General features: G+C 42.3%; 1 protein-coding gene and 1 pseudogene across 1 annotated transcript; both read right to left on the reverse strand.

Moving 5' to 3' along the window:
• Positions 1-1,201: 1,201 nt before the first annotated feature.
• On the reverse strand, positions 1,202-2,120 carry LOC120397260 (annotated as a pseudogene).
• A 9,950-nt stretch (positions 2,121-12,070) lies between these two features.
• On the reverse strand, positions 12,071-19,580 carry LOC120398261 (C-C chemokine receptor type 8-like). Its single transcript, XM_039525512.1, has 2 exons — positions 19,456-19,580; positions 12,071-13,687 (listed from the first exon to the last, which is right to left on the reverse strand). Exon 2 carries the CDS (start codon positions 13,677-13,679, stop codon positions 12,609-12,611), a length of 1,071 nt encoding a protein of 356 aa, XP_039381446.1. The 5' UTR covers positions 13,680-13,687; positions 19,456-19,580; the 3' UTR covers positions 12,071-12,608.
• Positions 19,581-20,295: the final 715 nt, after the last annotated feature.

Raw genomic sequence — 20,295 nt, forward strand, 5'->3', positions numbered from 1 at the left:
GTCCACACAGCAATAGACACTTGCAGCTGGCCCATGCTATCCAACTCAGACTCGCAGAGCCAGCTAGAGCCAGCCCAGGAGCCATAAGAACAGTTGTTGTGTGTTGTTGTGTAGTATAGATAGCCTATATCTATCTATCTTCTTCTTTTTTATTATTTTTTTCTTTTTCTTTACTTTTACAAGTTGCCATGATGATAATAAAATAAATTAATATAAAAAATAAAAAAAGGTAGAGGCATACTTGCATTATTACTGTAGTGTTTGTAAGTGTACACAACAACATACATGTTTAAAAAAAAGAGGATTTTTAACTCAACTGGAAAAAAACAGGATACTTCAGGAAACTTTTTTTTTTAAACCATCAATGACTACATACATTAGTGTTAAATATCTGTGGTTTGGGGAACATCTGAAACTTCTGACCAACCAGGTGTATGGATTAATGAAAGTGCTATTCTGAGGTGCAGTTTCACTAATATAGAAATACAGGGAACAGAGGGAGTAATGCTGATGTTAGCTTAATACTTTGTACTTTATTAAAAAAAGTAAAAAAAAACTTTATTGAGAACTGCTATACAAATACAAAGCTGTTGATTAGTGCTTACAGGTTCAAAGAGGCAAACTGAGCAGTTAAGTGTGTGATGAACTAACATAAGACCACAGGATGGACACACTGTAGATTAGGGTAGTTAGGATTTTTGGATAAAGGGAATTTGGATAACTGGAATTTTACTGCATTACAAAACCTAGATAATAAATTCAATTGATAGTTACATGTCCATAGGTCCCCGAGGACCTGAGTGAGCTGTAGGATTAAAAATAATAATGTTGATAACAGCCTTCCTTTTAAGGAAGTGTGTTATATATATATGAAGCTCAAATTAATAAATTTAAGGACACTGAAATTATAACATTGTCTAAGCTTTTATACCAGCGTCACTACTATGATAACTGAGAACTTTAATTGAAAGCTAAGTCCTCCCAACTACAATGTGAAGCAATGTATTTACTGAGTTGCCTGGAGTATTTTCTTTCAAAGTCACTGATATTATATCACATCAAATGCACCCTGAATGGTTGTATTTGGCCCACTCTATTTTACAGGACAGGGTCAATAACAGAAGAACGCGAGGTCTGGGTGCTCATGGAAGAGGTGCTTATAGTGACTCTGAAAGACATTGTGGTCTTTGCAAGTCAGGAATCATGCATGTTTTCTGAATATTTCATGAAGGTATTTCTTGAACTTTTCACCCACAAAAGCGTAGATCACTGGGTTCAGGCAGCAGTGGACGAAGGAGATGGTTTCAGTCACCTGCAAGGACAGGTCTAGGTTTTTGCTCGTCTCGCAGTCATCTAGGATGTGCAGGCTTTACAAAGAAGCCAGAAAAAGTGAAATGTTGAAAGGTGCCCAGAAGAGGAAAGACACAACTACAACAACAAAAACCAGCTTTATGCTTGCTTCGTTCATGCATCTCTGCAGGTTTTACGAGACGTGAGAGTAGCAGAAAATGAGAGTACCAAATGGGATCAAGAAGCCCAATATATTGACTTCAAAATTGGTTAAAAGTTTCCAATGGTCCTCTTATACTGGTAATAAGCACATTTCATAATGCCATCTTCATTAAATTCTTGGATAAATAAAATATTTGGTACTGAAGCTAAAATGGTCGCAAACATCGAGGCTTATAACAATGCTGAGCAGGGTTGTTCGAACTTTCAGAGCGTACACAGCATGGACGATGGCTAAGTACCTGTGTTATGAAGAATATGGTGCTGAAGAAGCCCATGTAGTAAATTCCACATATTAATTTACATATTGTGTTTCCAAAAGTCCATTGGCCTGAAGCATAATGAGCCAGGAAGGGCGGGGAGAAAACATAAAGCAGGCCAGTGATGGTGAGGTTCAGCAAATAGACATCACTCAGGCTGGTCAATTTCTTGCAAACTACCAGAACACAGATGACCAAGCTGCTTTTCACCAAGCCGAACACGAACACACAGTAAAAGACTGGAAAAAATACTGACCCAAAGATCTTGAAAGATCCATGTGCTGCTGGTAGAGCCCCACTTGGAATAATAATCATAAAAAGTAGAAGACTTGTCTCAGTTGAATAATTCATCATGAGGTGACTTGTTCAAGAGCGCAGAATTTAATACAACCCAACAATCCTATTGTTTAGTTAGTAATCTAGGCACAATTCTGCCCTGACACATCACACAAGTTAACAGGATTGCACAGGCTGTAAAGGGGTAGAATTTGGCCCTGAGGACAGGCTAACCTGTTCAGGTAAAAACATTTTGCCCTCAAGCCTCACACAACACCTGAACCAAATCAAAGCTTTTTTTGAAGTTGGAAGATATTTGGCTAACGTTGGGGTTTCATTAGATTTATTTTTTGTGGGCATCTCTGCTTTCCGTTAGTACTGTCAAAATTCCACAAGAAAGGTTGTTCCCCAGTGCTTAATTTGTGCCAAGGCTGAGCTTTGGCACTTCTGGGCTTGGCAGTTCGTAGCCTCAGCATCTCTTGGCTTCCTCTTTCAGTTATGAAAGTAAAAAACATGCTTGCACCCTGGCACCTAATTGTTTGAGCCCCAGCACCTCTTTTACTGCAAATTAAGCACTGCTCTCCCCAAACCATTTCCATTAAAATGAAAAGAGGAAATAGTGGGAAGCCCATGAGAGAACTTCTCACAGGGTTTCCTACTCAGTTTTACACGCGATGCAGAGAGGGAGACAGGCTAGCATTGGGGAGGCAATGGATTTGTGACTTTCCTGGCTAGTGTATCAGTGACGTGATGTGTTTCCATGAGAAGGGGAACAACAAATAGTATGTTAGCGAGCAGAAGAATTTTGAGAGTCTGATTAACTAGATAACTGTACTCAGGCCCAAATCCTGTCCCCAGTGCTCAGCCTGAATGAATGGTACTCACGGGGATTCCCATTCACTGTGCATCCTGTTCAGCGGGTTAAGGAACCAGCCTGACTTCATGCTGCATAATTAAAGCACCAATAAAACTGAGATAGTGAACATGCCGAGCACCCTATTGTTTATAATTTCCTTGTCTCTAAACTATGTTTTCTTCAGAAAGGGCAGACAGCTGTGCTCACAGAGGACTGCACACATGCAGCCTGAGATGTCACACAAAGTCAATTTAGAATTATGAGTGCAAAAGAAAAAAAAGCATCTGAATTTTTTTCTTAGTAGGTGACAACCACTTTTCCCCAGGACTGCAGCCTTGCTAGTGCCATGCTATAATATGCACCTTTCTAATTTACTAGAGAAAAACAGTTAACTTTACAAATATATTTTGTAAATTACAAGCTCTGCTTATCATCCCTGCACGCTGGGTGCAATTATCTTTTGCATCTATAGTATGCGTGGTGTTCCTACAGAGTCAAGGTGTTAATTTGAATGCACGCGCTCGCTCTCTCACTTGTTTAGGCAGAAACAAACACTAAATCTGCAGTTGCCAATTCTTGTCAAGAATTTTTTTAAAACATGCATGGACAAAATTTTCATACGTGGGTGCCCAACCCTTGTTTGTATTTAGGTACCAAAATAAAAGTAGCCGTTTTTCAAAAGAGATGAGCATTGCTAACTATTCTGGAAGTCAATAAGAGTTGTGAGTGCTCAGCAGCACTGAAAACCTGGCCATTTTTATTTAAATATACTAAAATAATGATGTAGATGCCTAACTAAAGGCAAGTTTGACCTATCTAGCTTGTTTATTATAATGTAATCCCCTGGATTTGCCAGTCATCGAGGAGGTTCAATATAAACACATCTGAGTCTGAATTTCCAAGATCTCCTGAAGTTACTTCATGTTCCTAGCCCCAATCTGACTACAGTGCAGCAATGTATCATCTTGGCAAATAAAGGTAAAGGCCTCGAGTCTACATCACGTCCCACCTATGTTTGTAGTGGAGAGTGGCAGCCTCAGGGAAGGTGTTGCAGCTCCCTGATCCTTGGCCAACCAGCCTGCATGAATGTTAGAACAGCAGGGGGCCAACTCTAACTTCTGCCACTGGTGTAAGTTATATCAACGACAGCTCAGGATTAATAGAGGCTCTGCTCCATCATGCCTCCTGCAGCCAAACCAAATGCCGCTTTCCTGCCCTTATATCAAGAATGGAAGGGGAAGGGGAAACACTGTTGATGAAGGCAGCAGACCCTCCTCTGATAGTTTTCTATCCATTTTGTATCAGGCTACACAAAGTGGCCCTACTAGACCAGAGAATCCAGGTCAAAGTGTCAAGAGAGGTGCACTGTATTGTGTTTCTCAAACTTTTTGATACCAGGGACCAGTCTGCTGTCTTCATAAACTGTTTGAAGGAGATTGCAGGGACTAGCGCTGGTCCACGGACCAACTGTTGAGAAACACTGCACTATAATATCAGTGTAGATCAAATGTTAAGGACCTCACCTGCAGAGGAGTCACTTTTCCTTTTATGGGGGCATGCTCTAGAATTCCTTCCCTTTTGCCTCATTAGGGTTACAATTTCAAGGAGCTGAAGTCAGGAAGACTGACTGGGCCTGATTGTCAGATTAGCTGAGCACCTGTCAGGCCCAGAGGTGAGGATCACTGTTGAGGATCAGGTTTGAGTGACCTTGAACTTGGGTGTGGGACAGAATACTGAGAACCAGCCCTGGTCACTACAAGCCGATATACAGCAGCAGATGCTTCGAGGTGTGATGAATCCTGTGGCAGGGAACAGCAGCTGGGCAGAGGCGCTAGGCCTCTGTAAGATGAGCCTGCAGATGACTCCAATGCGTGTTTGGTCACTTTTGAAAGAGTAGCTATGAGCGCAGATTGGGAGACGGGAACCTGGGCCCTATGGCTACACCCTACTTGACAGGGAATGCTCAGGTGACTGACCTGGCTCTAAATGATGAGCAGGCACAGGATTATGATGTGATTAAGGTGACCATCCTAGATCCGGTGGGCTTATCCCCTGAAATGTATCAGCAAAAAATTTTGGGCCACTAGATGGACTGGCAGGCGGGCGGGATGGGGGATTTACAGCCCAGGGCATTTGCCCAGAAACTGATGGACTAGGCTACCTGCTGACTGAGGCCAGATGCTCCGACGGTGGGTGAGATTATGTATGCAATGATTTTATAACAGCTCCTGCAGCCCATCCCTGAGAACACTCGGGGGTGGGTCAGGAGGCATCAGACAGTCACCCTAGATGCTGCAGTCAAGCTCCCAGAAGAATTCATTGAGGCGGACATCGCCAGCAAAGAGGGGCCACAGTTCAAGGGACTGACTCTGGGGAGGAGAGTCAGAGAACTGTGGCTGGAAAGGTGGCAGAGAAGAAGAGGGTGGAACCTAGGGTGAATCCAGCTGGCTGTCAGGGTATCATGTGTTATCAGTACGGGTGACAAGGACACATAAAAAGGGGCTGCGCACCTATGGAATGTGGGTTTGCAGAGTTCCGCAACTGGGCCAGGAGTTTTGGACACGGAAGGGGAAAGAAACTACCCATGGTTTCTCTAAGGCTGTGAAGGTGGATGCCTCTGAACAAGGCCCAAACTGTGACTGGTGTGTGTGAAAGAGAAAAATCAATATTACTGCCATTTGCCCTGGCCCTCGGTGGGCATGATGGGTAATTATGCCTGTTGCTATGAAAAGGAACTTATGGGTTAGCAAAAGCTCTGGTTCCAGTAACTGGAGGCGGCTGAGGCTCAGATCTCCAGCAGTCCATGATTTTTGAGAAAGCCCAAAACAAACATTCAACCCCCATGATCATTTCACATTTTCTATCTAAATACTCACACCCCCTCTCACCAGGGATCTGAGTGACTAACAGAAGTTATCAGCACAACATAAAGGCCCACAAATGGTCCATTTTGAACGACCTTTTCTCAAGAAGCACTGATAGAAATATTTTTTATAAAATCAGTACAGCTGAATTGCATACAGCTATGGGGATCGGATAGCAGAGGCTTCAGCTAGTAGGAACAAAGCAATTTTTCTCTAGACATTTTCTTTTCTGTAACTTTGTCTGAGTCTCCTGTTTATTGTGAGGTGGTGGTGAGGAAAACTATTACTGTGCACATTTGAGAGACTCCTCGGACAATTTTCTCAGAGTGAATAACAATCCTTTAGTATTTGAAACTCCACAAAAGAACATTTAAGAGACATTATCAGATGCAGTGTAGGCATGAACTCCAGTGACACTACGTAAACTTCCAATAACTCCAACAACATAAGCCAACTCCACAACAAAATAAGGCAGCTTTTTTCCATTAATATATCCCAGCTAGATGAAAAATAGATCAGAAAACATTAACTATTTACAATAGATATTACAAATAACAATTAGCATCAAAGTACAGTTGGCTGAAGAACCTTAATTATGAATTTCCTCACTTTCATTTTTTTTCATAACCACAGCATTCTAATAAAGTTGTTTTGACTTAATGGATTTGGGACCATATTCTTTGCTGATGTAATCAATGGAGCGATGCCAATTTGCACCAGGGAGAATTTGGCACTTTAATGTTTTGTTATTTTTGTCTGGAATTGTCTTTGCTTTTTTGGGTGGTTGGTTGTTTTAAGAGAGGCCACATGGAAACTGAAAACTGTAATGATCATCTCAGTGGATTTTGTTAACCCAAGTGAGTGCTATGTTGGATAAAATGACTACAACTTGGGAGCCTATAGTTAGCTAGCTTATTACTTGTTTGTGGTGTAAATGTTTGCTTTAAATATTGTGATCTATAACTGCATGACAGGAAGTGTTCCAAAATGCCCCTTCTTGACCGCTCTGGCCACTGTTTTGAACTCCGCTGCCAGCGGCCAGGAACACATGAAACTGCCCCTCCCCAGTCCCCTTTAAAGTCCCCTGAATTTTTGAAATTCCGTTTCCTGGTTGTCTAGCTCACCTAGCAACTCTCAAGCACAGCTAACAACTGCCCAGCTGACCATGCCTGCCCCACACTGCAGATACACTCCTGCCTGGTGTACACAGGAGGTGTTGGATCTCCTGGTCTGCGGGGAGAAGAGGCTGTGCAGGCACAGCTCCGATCCGGACACAGAAACATCAACATCTATGAACAGATTGCCCAGGGCATGGAGGAGAAGAACTACAAGACAGACCTGCAGCAGTGCCACATGAAAGCCAAGGAGCTGCGGCAAGCGTCCCAGAAGGCAAGAGAGGCCGACAATCACTCTTGTGTGGAGCTGCAGACATGCTGCTTTCACAAAGAGCTACATGTCATCCTCAGCAGAGACCCCACACTACCCCCAAGAGGCCTGTGGTTACTTTGGAGGAGCCAGTGTCATCACAGGCCACCACTGTGAACAGCAAGCATGTGGACAAGGAAGAGGAGCAGGATTATGGGGGACAGGTGATTGGGGGATCCAGCAGCTCAGTGAGCCAGGACATGTTTTTGAGTCCTGCACAATCCAGCCAGTCCCTACAACTGAGCATGGAGGACCTTGATGCAGGGGAAGGAACCTCTGGCAAGTATGCTGTTTGTTTTGAAATTACAGGACTGGAACCCCCAAAGTAGCAGGACACATCTGTTCATGTACTCTTTTTAACTTGTGCTAGAAGAGGTAGTTAAATAACCAACAGAGGTAGCAGTCCTATTTGCTTTCCATTCCCCTGTAGAGTTAAGCAGAGGTGGCCTCTGTTTTTTTGTAAACTGTTTGTTTACATGCACTGGGATGTCCCATGAATCGATATCCTGATGAAACTTTCCTGCAGGTAGCCTGCAATTCTCTGCTGAAGGTTTGTGGGGGAGGGTGGCTGTCTTATTTCTTCCATTGCCGTAGGACACTTTCTCACACCACTCAGCAATTACCACTGCAGCACACACAGGTAAGTATCATACAGTCCTGGTGGCACCCTGACACCTGCTGGAGCTGTTCACTTTCAGCCTCTATTACCCTCAGGAGTGAGATATCAGCTAAAAACACCACCGACTGTGGAAAACGGTGCCAGTATTCAGTTCAGTCGCCCTATACACATAAACTCATGCCTGTGAGCTATCCCTCCTCATATCGCCAATCCCCCCAATGTCCAAGGCTGTACTCACCATGGCTGGGACTGCCGCCATGCTGTAGAAATCCCAAGGAGCTTACCTAGATTCCTGGGGCTCTGTGTGCTGGTAGCTCAGGGAGAGGCACACTGTCCTGGAGGAAGTGGGACCCAAGGGCAGACTCAGAGTCTGCTCAGCAGCCAAGAGGGAGAGAGGAGAGCCACTATTTAGAACAACACGGGTCCCTCTTGGTTTGGGGAAAGATGGCTGGTGTGCCTGCTCAGAGGAAGGGGCAGACTCAAATGATTGACAAGTGAAAGCCCAGGAAGAAGAGCCAGCCTGACCAATAGGGAGTGAGAAGCCCTTCCCTGGGGGCTCAGGGGTGGGAGAAGCCAGTCTGGAGCCAGCCAGGGCAAGGGCAGGACTTGCTGTGTGGGGCACTGGTGAGTCCCAGGCCTGCATGCAGGGCTCCCCCGGAGAACTGGCCTCTGGGGACTCGACAGCAAGATCCCTCAGCTTGAGCCTTTCCTGCTCCAAGGTGACTCTCACTGTGTAGAGCTTTGTTGGGAAAATTTCCCCCAGCCAGACTGAGTTAAGCTTCCAGCTCTCTAGGTGAGATCAATCACCACATGGCACCACTGCTCTGGCTGCTAGTCCAGGGCTGCCCACCTGCTGTGAGTGGGTCTGAGCACTGGGGTGGGAGATTAGGAGTTTAGTATAGATTTGTAAGCTGCACCTTGAGCCCTGCACCCGTTGGTGGTGAGGGGAAATTCTGGCACCAGAAGCAGCCTGACTCCTGCATGAAGAGGACACCTGCCAGCAGCAATCGTCAGCCCTCTGCAGTGACTGAGGAGCCCAGAGCCATCTCTGAACCTGAAGATCCATTACAGAGTTGTGAGTCACCATCTTTTAGTTAGCTAGTCAGGAAAATTGTTTGGAAGACCCCTCACATCCTGAACTTTGTTCTCAAGCCAGAGGGTAACGGTTTGGGGATTTTATTAGCTGGTGCCTTACTAAATTTGTGGAAGGATTTACCACCTTATCCCACTTGTGAGTCTACTGCTGCACAGACGATATCGTGGTCACAGGTCAGCCAGGCACCCTAGAAAGTACACATACCAATGGGACACTAATTTTACATTTGCTATATTAGGTCACGTGACTGGGGAAATTATAAGTAGGGTCACTGGTGATCCTGAGAATAGTGTTTTACCCTGTTATGTTATATTTATCTTCTCTTTAATATAATTTCTATGTTAAATATATTGTACAGTAACTCTTCACTTAACGTCCTCCTGGTTAATGTTGTTGCATTGTTTCGTTGTTACGTCACTGATCTATTAGAGAACATGCTCGTTTAAAGTTGCGCAATTCTCCCCTATAATGTTATTTGGCAGCCGCCTGCTTTGTCCACTGCTTGCAGGAAGAGCAGCCTGTTGGAGCTAGCTGGTGGGGGCTTGGAAGCAGGGTGGACCGGCAGCTCCTCAATCAGTTCCCCTAAGTTCCCTGTGCAGAGCTGCCCAGAAGGCTATCAATTGCCAGGCAGTTCAGCTGTCTCTCCCCCTACTGCCGTGTGCTGCTTCTGCCCTCTGCCTTGGAGCAGTGATCACCAATAGGAGCATGAGGGATTTTGCTGCTTGTCTTGATCTGTATCACTTCTCCTTTCTCTGTATACGGGGCAGGTAGGGTGACCAGATAGTAAGTGTAATAAATCAGGACAGGGGGTAGCGAGTAATAGGTGCCTATATAAGAAAAAGCCCTCAAAATCGGGACTGTCCCTATAAAATCGGGACATCTGGTCACCCTAGGGGCAGGGCAGGAGGTGGGGAGGAAATATTTTGTCTGTTTCTACGGGGAGGGGTGGACTTTGCTGTGAGTTGGTCTATGTGACACTTCTCTCTTTGAGGATGGGGGCTTTGTGTCTCTTGGAAGTACACGCAGGAATCTCATTGTATCAGCATCTGATTGGCAAACATGGTGGATAATACAACTGCATCCTCGGATATAAAGGGGATATCCGTGGATTTGCAGGGCTCTAGTTCTCCTGAATTTTGCACTGTCCTCAGTAAGTTTTATATCATAATATATTAGTATTAAGACATTGAGATTAGGTAATATGGAAATAATATATAAATTATATAATGTCATACTCTCATCATAAGGAAATGTGCTCAATTTTGGTTACAATCTTTTTTAAAAAGGGGGGACATAGTAGTATATTATCACATTAAACTTTACTTTTTAAACATTATTATCTGTATTTATTTTATTGGTATTCACTGTTTGCATTTTGTGCAATTCACATAAAAATTATGAAGAAAACAGATAACTTGTTGCTGAAGAAAACACCCAAATGTTAAAATGTTTGAGTCTCTCCCTAAGACTGACTGTTCCAATGATCTCTCTCATCTATCTAGCTAGCTATGGTTTCCTGTTGGGGTCCCTATGCTGTTTTCTTCTGTCACGGAGAAAGAAATGCAAGCATATTTTAAAATGAAAAATATGGCTTCTAATTTTGAATTATTAAACCAAATTAATCTTTGTGTAACACTGAGTGCCCAAGGGTTATTTCAGAGACAAATTTGATCCATGTTTTGTTTTATGTACAAGGTATTGCTGGTTTTAATAAACCAAAGAGCCACCAATGTATATTCCACCAACCTGAGGTGCCTTCTGATCTATGGGGATGAGGGAGCAAAAAATGAGGAAAAAATAGAAAGGCATTAAAAGTACACAGTTTATTTTTTTAATAAACTGGGAAAGGAAAGAGAATAGAAAGACAGTAGAGGAGATGACAGAGATGAACCAAAATAGAAAAAGAAATAAAGTAGCCCTTCCTTTTTTAAAGGTTTAGTATCACTGATATACAGTGTGTGCTGAATGTTCAGTATGCCATTGAAATGCTGATTCTACCACTACCAGCCATATGTACCATCTTTAAGGCTTTAGAGCCTTAGGATATGGCCACACAGCAATAGACATTTGCGGCTGGCCTGTGCTAGCTGACTCAGGCTCACAGAGCTTGGGTTGAAGGGCTGTTTCATTGCTGTATAGACTTTTAGGCTCAGGCTGGAGCGCAGGCTCTAGGACCCTGCAGGATGGGATGGTCCTTGAGCTCAGGCTCTAGTGCAAGCCCAGAAATCTATTCAGCAATGACACTGCCCCACAGCCTGAGCTCTGGGAGCCCCAGTCCCAGCCATGTGTTTTCTTTGTTGTGTAGACATACCTTTAGATATAATCCTCCTTGTCTTCTCCTTTAGAGCAAATTCCTGGAAACCTTTACTCATACAAGTTGTCTTGATGTAAATTAAACTATTCACATGTAATAATTAATCTCAGGATTAAGCATACTTCCATTACCCTAATGTTTATAGCAAGTATTTACTATCAAATACAGTAGAACCTCAGAGTTACAAAAACCTCGGGAATGGAGGTTGTTCGGAACTCTGAAGTGCTCGGAACGCTGAACAAAACATTATGGTTGTTCTTTCAAAAGATTACACCTGAACATTGACCTAATACAGCTTTGAAACTTTACTATGCAGAAGAAAAACTCTGCTATTAACCACCTTAATTTAAATGAAACAAGCACAGAAACATTTTCCTTGCCTTGTCAATTTTTTTTTATGAACTTTCCTTTTTTTTTATACTTGTTTACATTTCATACAGTACTGTGCTGTATTTGCTTTTTGTTTGTCTCTTCTTCTGCCTTATTGTGTACTTCTACTACAAATGAGGTGTATGGTTGATCAGTCAGTTCATAACCTTGTTGTTTGTAACTCTCCGTTTCTATTGCACATGTTTAAAAATGAGGGCTATTAAACTCAACCAGAAAAAAAGCAGTATACATCAGGAAACTTTTTTTTTTTAAACCACCAGTGACAACATACATTACTGTTAAATCCCATAGGTTTGGGGAACGTCTCAATCTTTTGACTAACCAGATTTTTGGATAAATGGAAGTGCTATTTTGAGGTGCAGTATCACTGTTATAGAAATACAGAGAACAGAGGGAGTAATGGTGATGTTAGCTTAGTACTTTGTACTTTATTAAAAAAGAGTACAAAAAATAACTTTCTTGAGATCCGCTATACAAAGTATAAAGCTGTTGATTAGAGCTTACAGGTGCAAATAGGCTAATTGAGAAGTTGTGTGTGTGATGAACTAACATAAGGCTGGACACACTGTAGATTTGGGTAATTAGGATTTCTGGATAAATGGAATTTGGATAATTGGAATTATTCTATAAAACCAAGCTCATAAATTAGGTTGATAGTTACATGTCTTATACATGTCCATAGGTCCCTGAGCACTTGAGTGACGTGTAGGCTTAAAAATAATAATATTGATAACAGCCTGGTTCTCCTTGTAAGGTAGCATATTATACATATGAAGCTCAAATTAATACATTTAAGGACACCAAAATTAGAACATTGTCTGAGCTTTTATACCAGTCATTACTAGGGTAAGAGAGAGCTTTAATTGAAAGGCAAGTCCTCCCAACTACAATGTGAAGTAATGTATTTACTGAGCTTCCTGGAGTATTTTCTTTCAAAGTCACTGATACTTATATCACACTAAATGCATCCTTGAATGGTTGTATTTGGCCCATTCTATTTTATATGACAGGGTCAATAACAGAAGAATGCGAGGACTGGGTGCGCATAGAAGAGATGCTATAGTGATTCTGAAAGACACTGTTGTCTTTGCAAATCAATAAAAATCTTGCATGTTTTCTGAATATTTCATGAAGGTATTTCTTAAACTTTTCACCCACAAAAGCGTAGATCACTGGGTTCAGGCAGCAGTGGATGAAGGAGATGATTTCAGTCACTTGAAGGGCCAGGTCTAGGCTTTTGCTCATCTCACAGTCATCTATGATGTGCAGGCTTCGCAAAGAGTCCATAAAAAGCGCAATGTTGAAGGGTGCCCAGAAGAGGAAAAACACAACTACAACAACAAAAACCAGCTTCATCGCTTTATACTTGTTTCGGTTCATGCATCTCTGCAGATTTTTCAAGATGTGGGAGTAGCAGAAAATGAGAATGCCAAGCGGGATCAAGAGGCCCAAAACATTGACTTTAGAATTGGTTAAAAGTTTCCAAGTAGTTCTATTATCTTGGTAATAAGGAGCACACTTCACACTGCCATTGTCATTAAATTCTTGGATAAAAAAGATATTTGGTATTGAAGCTAAAATGGCCACTGACCAAATGGCGAGGCTTATAACAGTGCTGAGCATGGTTGTTCGAACTTTCAGAGCGTACACAGCATGGACGATGGCTAAGTACCTGTCTATGCTCATGAGGGTTATGAAGAATATGCTGCTGTAGAAGCCAATGTAGTAAACTCCACATATTGTTTTACACATTGCATTTCCAAAAGTCCATTGGTCTGAAGCATAATGAGCCAGGAAGGGGAGGGAGAAAACAAAAAGCAGGTCAGAGATGGCGAGGTTCAGCAAATACACATCAGTCATGCTGGTCAGTTTCTTGCAAACTATCAGAACGCAAATGACCAAGCTGTTTCCCACCAAGCCGAACACGAACACCACACAGTAAAGGACTAGAAAAAATACTGATCCAAAGATCTTGATATTCTCTGTGCTGCAGACGGAGCCAAACTCAGGATAATAATAATAATCATCAGGAGTAGAGAGAAGATTTGACTCAGTTGAATAATTCATCATGAAGTGACCTGTTTAGGAGCACAGAATTTAATACAATCCAACAATCCTATTTTTTAGTAAGTATCTAGGCACGATTCTGCCCTGATACCCCACACAACCCCACTGAAGTCAACAGGGTTGCACAGGCTATAAGGGGTAGAATTTGGTTCTGAGGATAGGCTAGCCTGTTCAGGTAAAGGAACACTTCGACCTGTGACATTATCTAATTAAAATGTAATCATGCAAATCATTTCTACCACTGTTATATACTGGCAACAAATCTTATAAAGAGTGTAACACATGGCCAGAAAGGGTTAAGCATCCTGCAGGCTAATTAACACAGAGTCAGCCTGTGGAGACATGTTAGAAATGGTCATTAAGGCCATTTGATGCTAGATAGGTTAGAACTTTGAAATGCAAACCTATATTGTTAAAGTTAGGGGTGATACTAATTGTATATGTGTACTCATAAATGTTAGCCATGGAAACAGACAGTTTCTGTCACTATAGCTATGGATTCAGAGATCAAAAGGGAATATGAACATTTAGATAAATCTTGGGTGAAATATTGTCATTGTCTATATGTCTTTTTGAAGTTTGTGATATACTGCCTAATGAATAAATTGTCCTATGTTCATTTGTGTAACTAATTGCTGGCGGTGTTAAGGAAGCAGAAGGTTATATCAAAAACCAATTGTTTGCCCAGGACTGTATGGTCAAGTGGATGCTAGAACACTGCATAAAAACACCTTTGAGTCCTGATCCTGTCATCTCAGATCTCCTTGATGCTTCAATGCAGAGGAAGCTTAAGCCACAAGATTGAGATCCCAGTGCTGACTGGTCCACCCTGAATATAATATTGGGCATTGGACTAAAATCTAAAAGATTTGCAACTATAAAGCTTACCATCTCTGCTATGAGTCTGAACCTCAAGTATTGAACTCATGTCTGTACGTATATTGATCTTTTAACCATACTCTCTCTCTTTTCTTTTTAAATAAATTTTAGTGTAGTTAATAAGAATTGGCTGTAAGCGTGTATTTGGGAAAGATCTGGAATATTTATTAACCTGGGAGATAATGTGTCTGATTCTTGGGGTTGGTAGAAATTTTTTACATGATGAAATAAGTAGGGCTGTCAATTAATCACAGTTAACTCACATGATTAACTAAAAAAATTAATTGTGATTTAAAAAATTAATCGCAATGAATCACGCTGTTAAACAACAGAATATCAATTTAAATGTATTAAATATTTTTGGATGTTTTTCTACATCTTCAAATATATTGATTTCTATTACAACACAGAATACAGTGCTCACTTTGTATTATTTTGATTACAAATATTTGAACTGTAAAAATGATAAACAAAATATATAGTATTTTTCAATTCACCTCATACAAGTACTGTAGTGCAATCTCTTTATCATGAAAGTTGAACTTACAAATGTAGAATTATGTACAAAAAATAACTGCATTGAAAAACAAAACAATTAAAACTTTAGAGCCTACAAGTCCACTCAGTCCTACTTCTTGTTCAGCCAATCGCTCAGACAAACAAGTTTGTTTACATTTACAGGAGATGCTGTTGTCTGCTTCTTATTTACAATGTCACCTGAAAGTGAGAACAGGTGTTTGCATGGCACTTTTGTAGCTGGCATTGCAAGATATGCTAAACATTCATATGCCCATTCATGCTTCAGCCACCATTCCACCGGATATGCTTCCATGCCGATGATGTTCGTTAAAAAACAATGCATTAATTAAATTTGTGACTGAACTCCTTGGGGGAGAACTGTATGTCTTCGGCTCTGTTTTACCTGCATTCTGACATATTTCATGTTATAGCAGTCTTGGATGATGGCCCAGCATATGTTTGTTTTAAAAACACTTTCACAGCAGATTTGATAAAACACAAAGATACCAATGTGAGATATCTAAAAATATCTAGAGCACTCAACCCAAGGTTTAAGAATCTGAAGTGCCTTCTAAAATCTGAGAGGGATGAGGCATGGAGCATGCTTTCAGAAGTCTTAAAAGGGCAACACTCAGATGTGGAAACTTCAGAACCTGACCATCTGACTGGTGGCATCTGACTCAGATGTTGAAAATGAACATACGTCAGTCCACTCTGCTTTGGATTGTTATCAAGCAGGATCGTTATCAAGTAGAACCCATCCTCAGCATGGACGCATGTCCTATGGAATGGTGGTTGAAGATGAAGGAACATATGAATCTTTAGCACATCTGGGATGTAAATATCTTGCAACTTCAGCTACAACAGTGCCATGCAAACGCATGTTCTCACTTTCAGGTGACATTGTGAACAAGAAGCAGGCAGCAATATTTCCTGCAAATTGGAACCAAGTTTGTTTGTCTGAGTGATTGGCTAAAGTAGGACTGATTGGACTTGTAGGCTCTAAAATTTTACATTGTTTTATTTTTCAATGCAGTTATTTTTTGTACATAATTCTACATTTGTAAATTCAACTTTCATGATAGAGATTGCACTACAGTACTTGTATAAGGTGAATTGAAAAATATTATTTCTTTTGTTTTCTACAGTGCAAATATTTGTAATAAAATAAATATGAAGTGAGCACTGTACACTTTGTATTCTGTGTTTTAATTGAAATCAATATATTTGAAAATGTAGAAAACATCCAAAATATTCAAATAAATGGTATTCCATTATTGTTTAACAACGCAATTAATCACCATTGATTTTTTAAATCGCTTGAGAGCCCTAGAAATAAGTTTTTCATTAATCTTCATCATATCTAACTTGGGTAACTAGGTGAAGGTCCAAATGTCGAGAGGTGCACTATAATGTCAGGGTAGATCGAATGTTAAGGACCTCACCTATGGAGGCATCAATTTTCCATTTATGGGGGCATGCTCTAGAATTCCTGCCCTTTTCCCTCATTAGGGTTACAATTTCAGGGAGCTGAAGTCAGGAAGACTATTAGGACCTGATTGTCAGATTAGCTGAGCACCTGTCAGGCCCAGCAGTGAGGATCACCGTTGAGGATCAGGTTTGAGTGACCTTGAACTTGGGTGTGGGACAGAATGCTGAGAACCAGCCCTGGTCACTACAAGCCGATATACAGCAGCAGCTACTCCCAGGTGTGATGAATCCTGTGGCAGGGAACAGCAGCTGGGCAGAGGCGCTAGGCCTCTGTAAGATGAGCCTGCAGATGACTCCAATGCGTGTTTGGTCACTTTTGAAAGAGTAGCTATGAGCGCAGATTGGGAGAAGGGAACCTGGGCCCTATGGCTACACCCTATTTGACAGGGGATGCTCAGGTGACCGACCTGGTGCTAAATGACGAGCAGGCACAGGATTATGATGTGGTTAAGGTGGCCATCCTAGATTTGGTGGGCTGGAAAGGTGGCAGAGAAGAAGAGGGCAGAACCTAGGATGACTCCAGCTGGCTCTCAGGGTATCATGTGTTATCAGTACAGGTGACAAGGACACATAAAAAGGGGCTGCCCACCTATGGAATGTGGGTTTGCAGAGTTCTGCAATTGGGCCAGGAATTTTGGACATTGAAGGGGAAAGAAACTACCCACGGTTTCTGTAATGCTGCGGAGGAGCTGTCAAAAGGGTCTAGTTGACGTTGCCTCAGCCTGCTCATTAGTTAAGAGGGAACCGGTGAAGCCCCACTGGATGCTCCTGGGGGAAAGGCTGTGGCTCAAATGCTTCCATGGAGATAAGAAACTCTGCCCCATGGCCGAGGTACCTCTGAAAGTTCAGGGGAAGTTTAGATGGAAAGGGTTTGGGGTGGTGGTGACCATATCCCACCCTATTTCACTAGGCACTGACTGGAGCCCTTTCCCATTAGGGAATTAGATGGGGATTCAGGGACGCCGTTGGAAAAAAAATAAAACCATTGGGGAAGGGGAATGCAAAGCTAGACATGGGGGAATGGGGTGTGGAAAAACATTAGCGAAACAAAAGCCAGGTAGAAAGGGACGGGAAGACCCCTAGAGAAAGCAGGGGAGAAAGAAGAGAGGATAGAATTAGCCTTGCATGATAAGGATAACCAGAGTTCACAGGTGGGGGTTGGGCGATCACTGGAACCACGCCATCTGAATGATGGGAGGAGGGACAGTAGGAGCAGTTTGGAGGTCTGGGGGAACTGGAGACCCTGGGTAACCAGGAGGGTAGGGGTGCCAACAACCCTGCCACAAAACAAAGAGAGCAAGAGTGGGGAGAGTATCCCACTGGGTTGCCCCTGACATGAAGATCTATGGGCTGAGACAGAAAACCAACTGTGTTTTTTGCGGGTGGAGAATGAGCAAACCCCATCAGGGGACCTTGGAAGAGCACCCTGGGGGCAAAGAACAACACCAGAAGAGCATCACATCCAGTAAAGTAGTAAGAACCCAGGGAAGGAGGAACTTTTCTGCCAGACAAGGGGGGGAGGTGTGGGACAGTGTGAGAACCAGCAGCTGAACCAGCACTCTGGTTACTGCAAGTCCACCTAATTTCCTTGGAGAAGGGCCTGATTGAGGGAAGCTCAGGCTAATCACAAGATCAGTCTGTGCTGGGGAGAGTTAAGGAGCTAGTTAACCCATTAACTAGAAGAGTAGAAAGGCACACAAGAAGGAAGTGCGGGGGTGGGGAGGAGGAAATGCTAGCAAGACCAAGGTAGAAGGAAATCCCTTAGTGGAGAGATCTCTCTCCTCTATGGCAAGGGGTCCTGATGCTGGTCTGTCACTGTAAAGACAATTGCTACATGGGACTGTAAAGGGTGGTGTTTACAAACCAGAGGTGTTAGAGCCAGTAGGAGAGGACAGGAGCAGAGGGGTTGCGTCCCTGTCACAGGACATCTCAAAAGGGAGGCACATAAAATTAGCAGATGCTTTTGAAAATTTTGATCAAAAAGTCCCATATTACACCAACACTTTACTGTAGATTGGCTGCACAGAAGTCACATCCAAGTGCAGAGGGGTTTACACAAGGAGTCCTCAGGCATCCAATGGAGAAAGTGCTAAAATGCTAACAAACACCCATCAGCACCAGTGAGAAACTTCTAAAGAATATTGTGAGAGATTGGATGTCCTTTCTTGCATACCAGCAGCACTATCTTCAGTTAAAGACAATTCTTATTAAAGATTAGCCAAGCCACTCATACATTCAGTTCTAAGGTATGGCGAATAAAAGGTGTGTTGTGTTCTTTGCTTGGGTTAGCTCACCTGGATTAAAACAGCTGAGAAGACACAGCAACTTGTGTTAGCAGCTCAAGTTCGAGTGTAGGCTCCCTCATACATTTTAATGTGAGCTGCAGTTGCCAGTATTCACTGCTGTTTGAACCCAAATTAGCTAATGTGAATTAGCTAACCCAAGTTAAGAACCCCTTTTTGTTTAATATGTGTAGACACACGCTTACTCACTCTCTTCACCAGCATGCACGAAATCACATGAAGTAGCCATTGCACTGAATAAATTAAGCACAACATTGATCCAAGTACTATCATAGCATTTGCCACAGCAGATCCAGCCACTTGTCCATCGATTCCACATTGCCTCCCACATTGCTAAAACCAGGTAGAAAACACCACATAAGGCATCCAGCTACCTGTGCAATCAAACAGTATCTGTGAGTTTTCTCTTAGCCATAATGGGGTATCATTTTATGTTCGTAATTTTAACTTCGCAAAATATTCTAACTCCTGCTCCTTTTCTGATGCTTTGGATACATTGTGCCACTGACACTATTGACACTGAGGATAATACATTAATTATTAGACAACTGTCTGTAATTTTTGTGCCCCCCACCATCTATACTTACCTTCGCAATTGAGGTTTTTCTTTCAGTGCCACTTCATAAATGAGCGCTTTAGCTTCACAGTTAAAAATGGTAAAGTCTTCTTCTTCCTTTATCTATTACTTGAGTACCACAGCTCTAGAATTGGGATAACGACTAGCCAAAGAAGTTACCTTTTACTCTTCAGCACTGAGAATATAAATACTGTACCGATTTGACTAAAGAATGTGAGTGTTCACCACAGAATCACACCTCAGTCTGTTTAAGATCTGGCAGATAATTTTGCTCACTAGGCAACCTCAGAAATGTCATGGGACAGTAGTGTTTTAACTCATTTTCCACAGGTGTAAATGACACCCACAAGGTGCTGGCTCATAACCTTTGCGGCTCCCTTTACTCCACACTTTTCCCCACCCAACAGTCTCCACAAGAGCTCTGCTGTCCCTGCCCATTCCATTAAAGGGAGGCAGAGCCCAGTATTTGGTGCTGGGCTCCAAAACTGAGCCCCTCCCCTCCCCCCGACTAGATTATCTGCATTGCCCAGTGTGAGGTGCTAATAAAGAGGTAACTGAATGATATTCTAAATAGTCCAGATAGTGCAAGGGACCAGAAGTCTGTTCTCCCGGTGGAAGCATGTGTAACTCTCCCTTTCCTCCCTGGGTTACTCAGGAGCAGGCACCACTCACCTGTGTGCCTGATGTTGTTGACATTAAAGGAGATCCTGGGTACAGGGGCGTAGCCAAGTTCTAACATCAGGGGGAGCAAAAACATAAAAAAAGGTGCCACCTGACATATCAAATTACTAATTACATACTTTAAAATTCATTATACATATTTATGTTGTACTTAAAATAAAAACACAAG

This window comes from Mauremys reevesii, linkage group 2 (genome assembly GCF_016161935.1).
Source record: "Mauremys reevesii isolate NIE-2019 linkage group 2, ASM1616193v1, whole genome shotgun sequence".
In the NCBI taxonomy this organism is placed as follows: Eukaryota; Metazoa; Chordata; order Testudines; family Geoemydidae; genus Mauremys; species Mauremys reevesii.

Excerpts from the sequence above, each read along its gene's own strand:
- LOC120398261 (XM_039525512.1), bottom strand. The coding sequence starts at position 13,679 with ATGATGAATTATTCAACTGAGTCAAATCTTCTCTCTACTCCTGATGAT.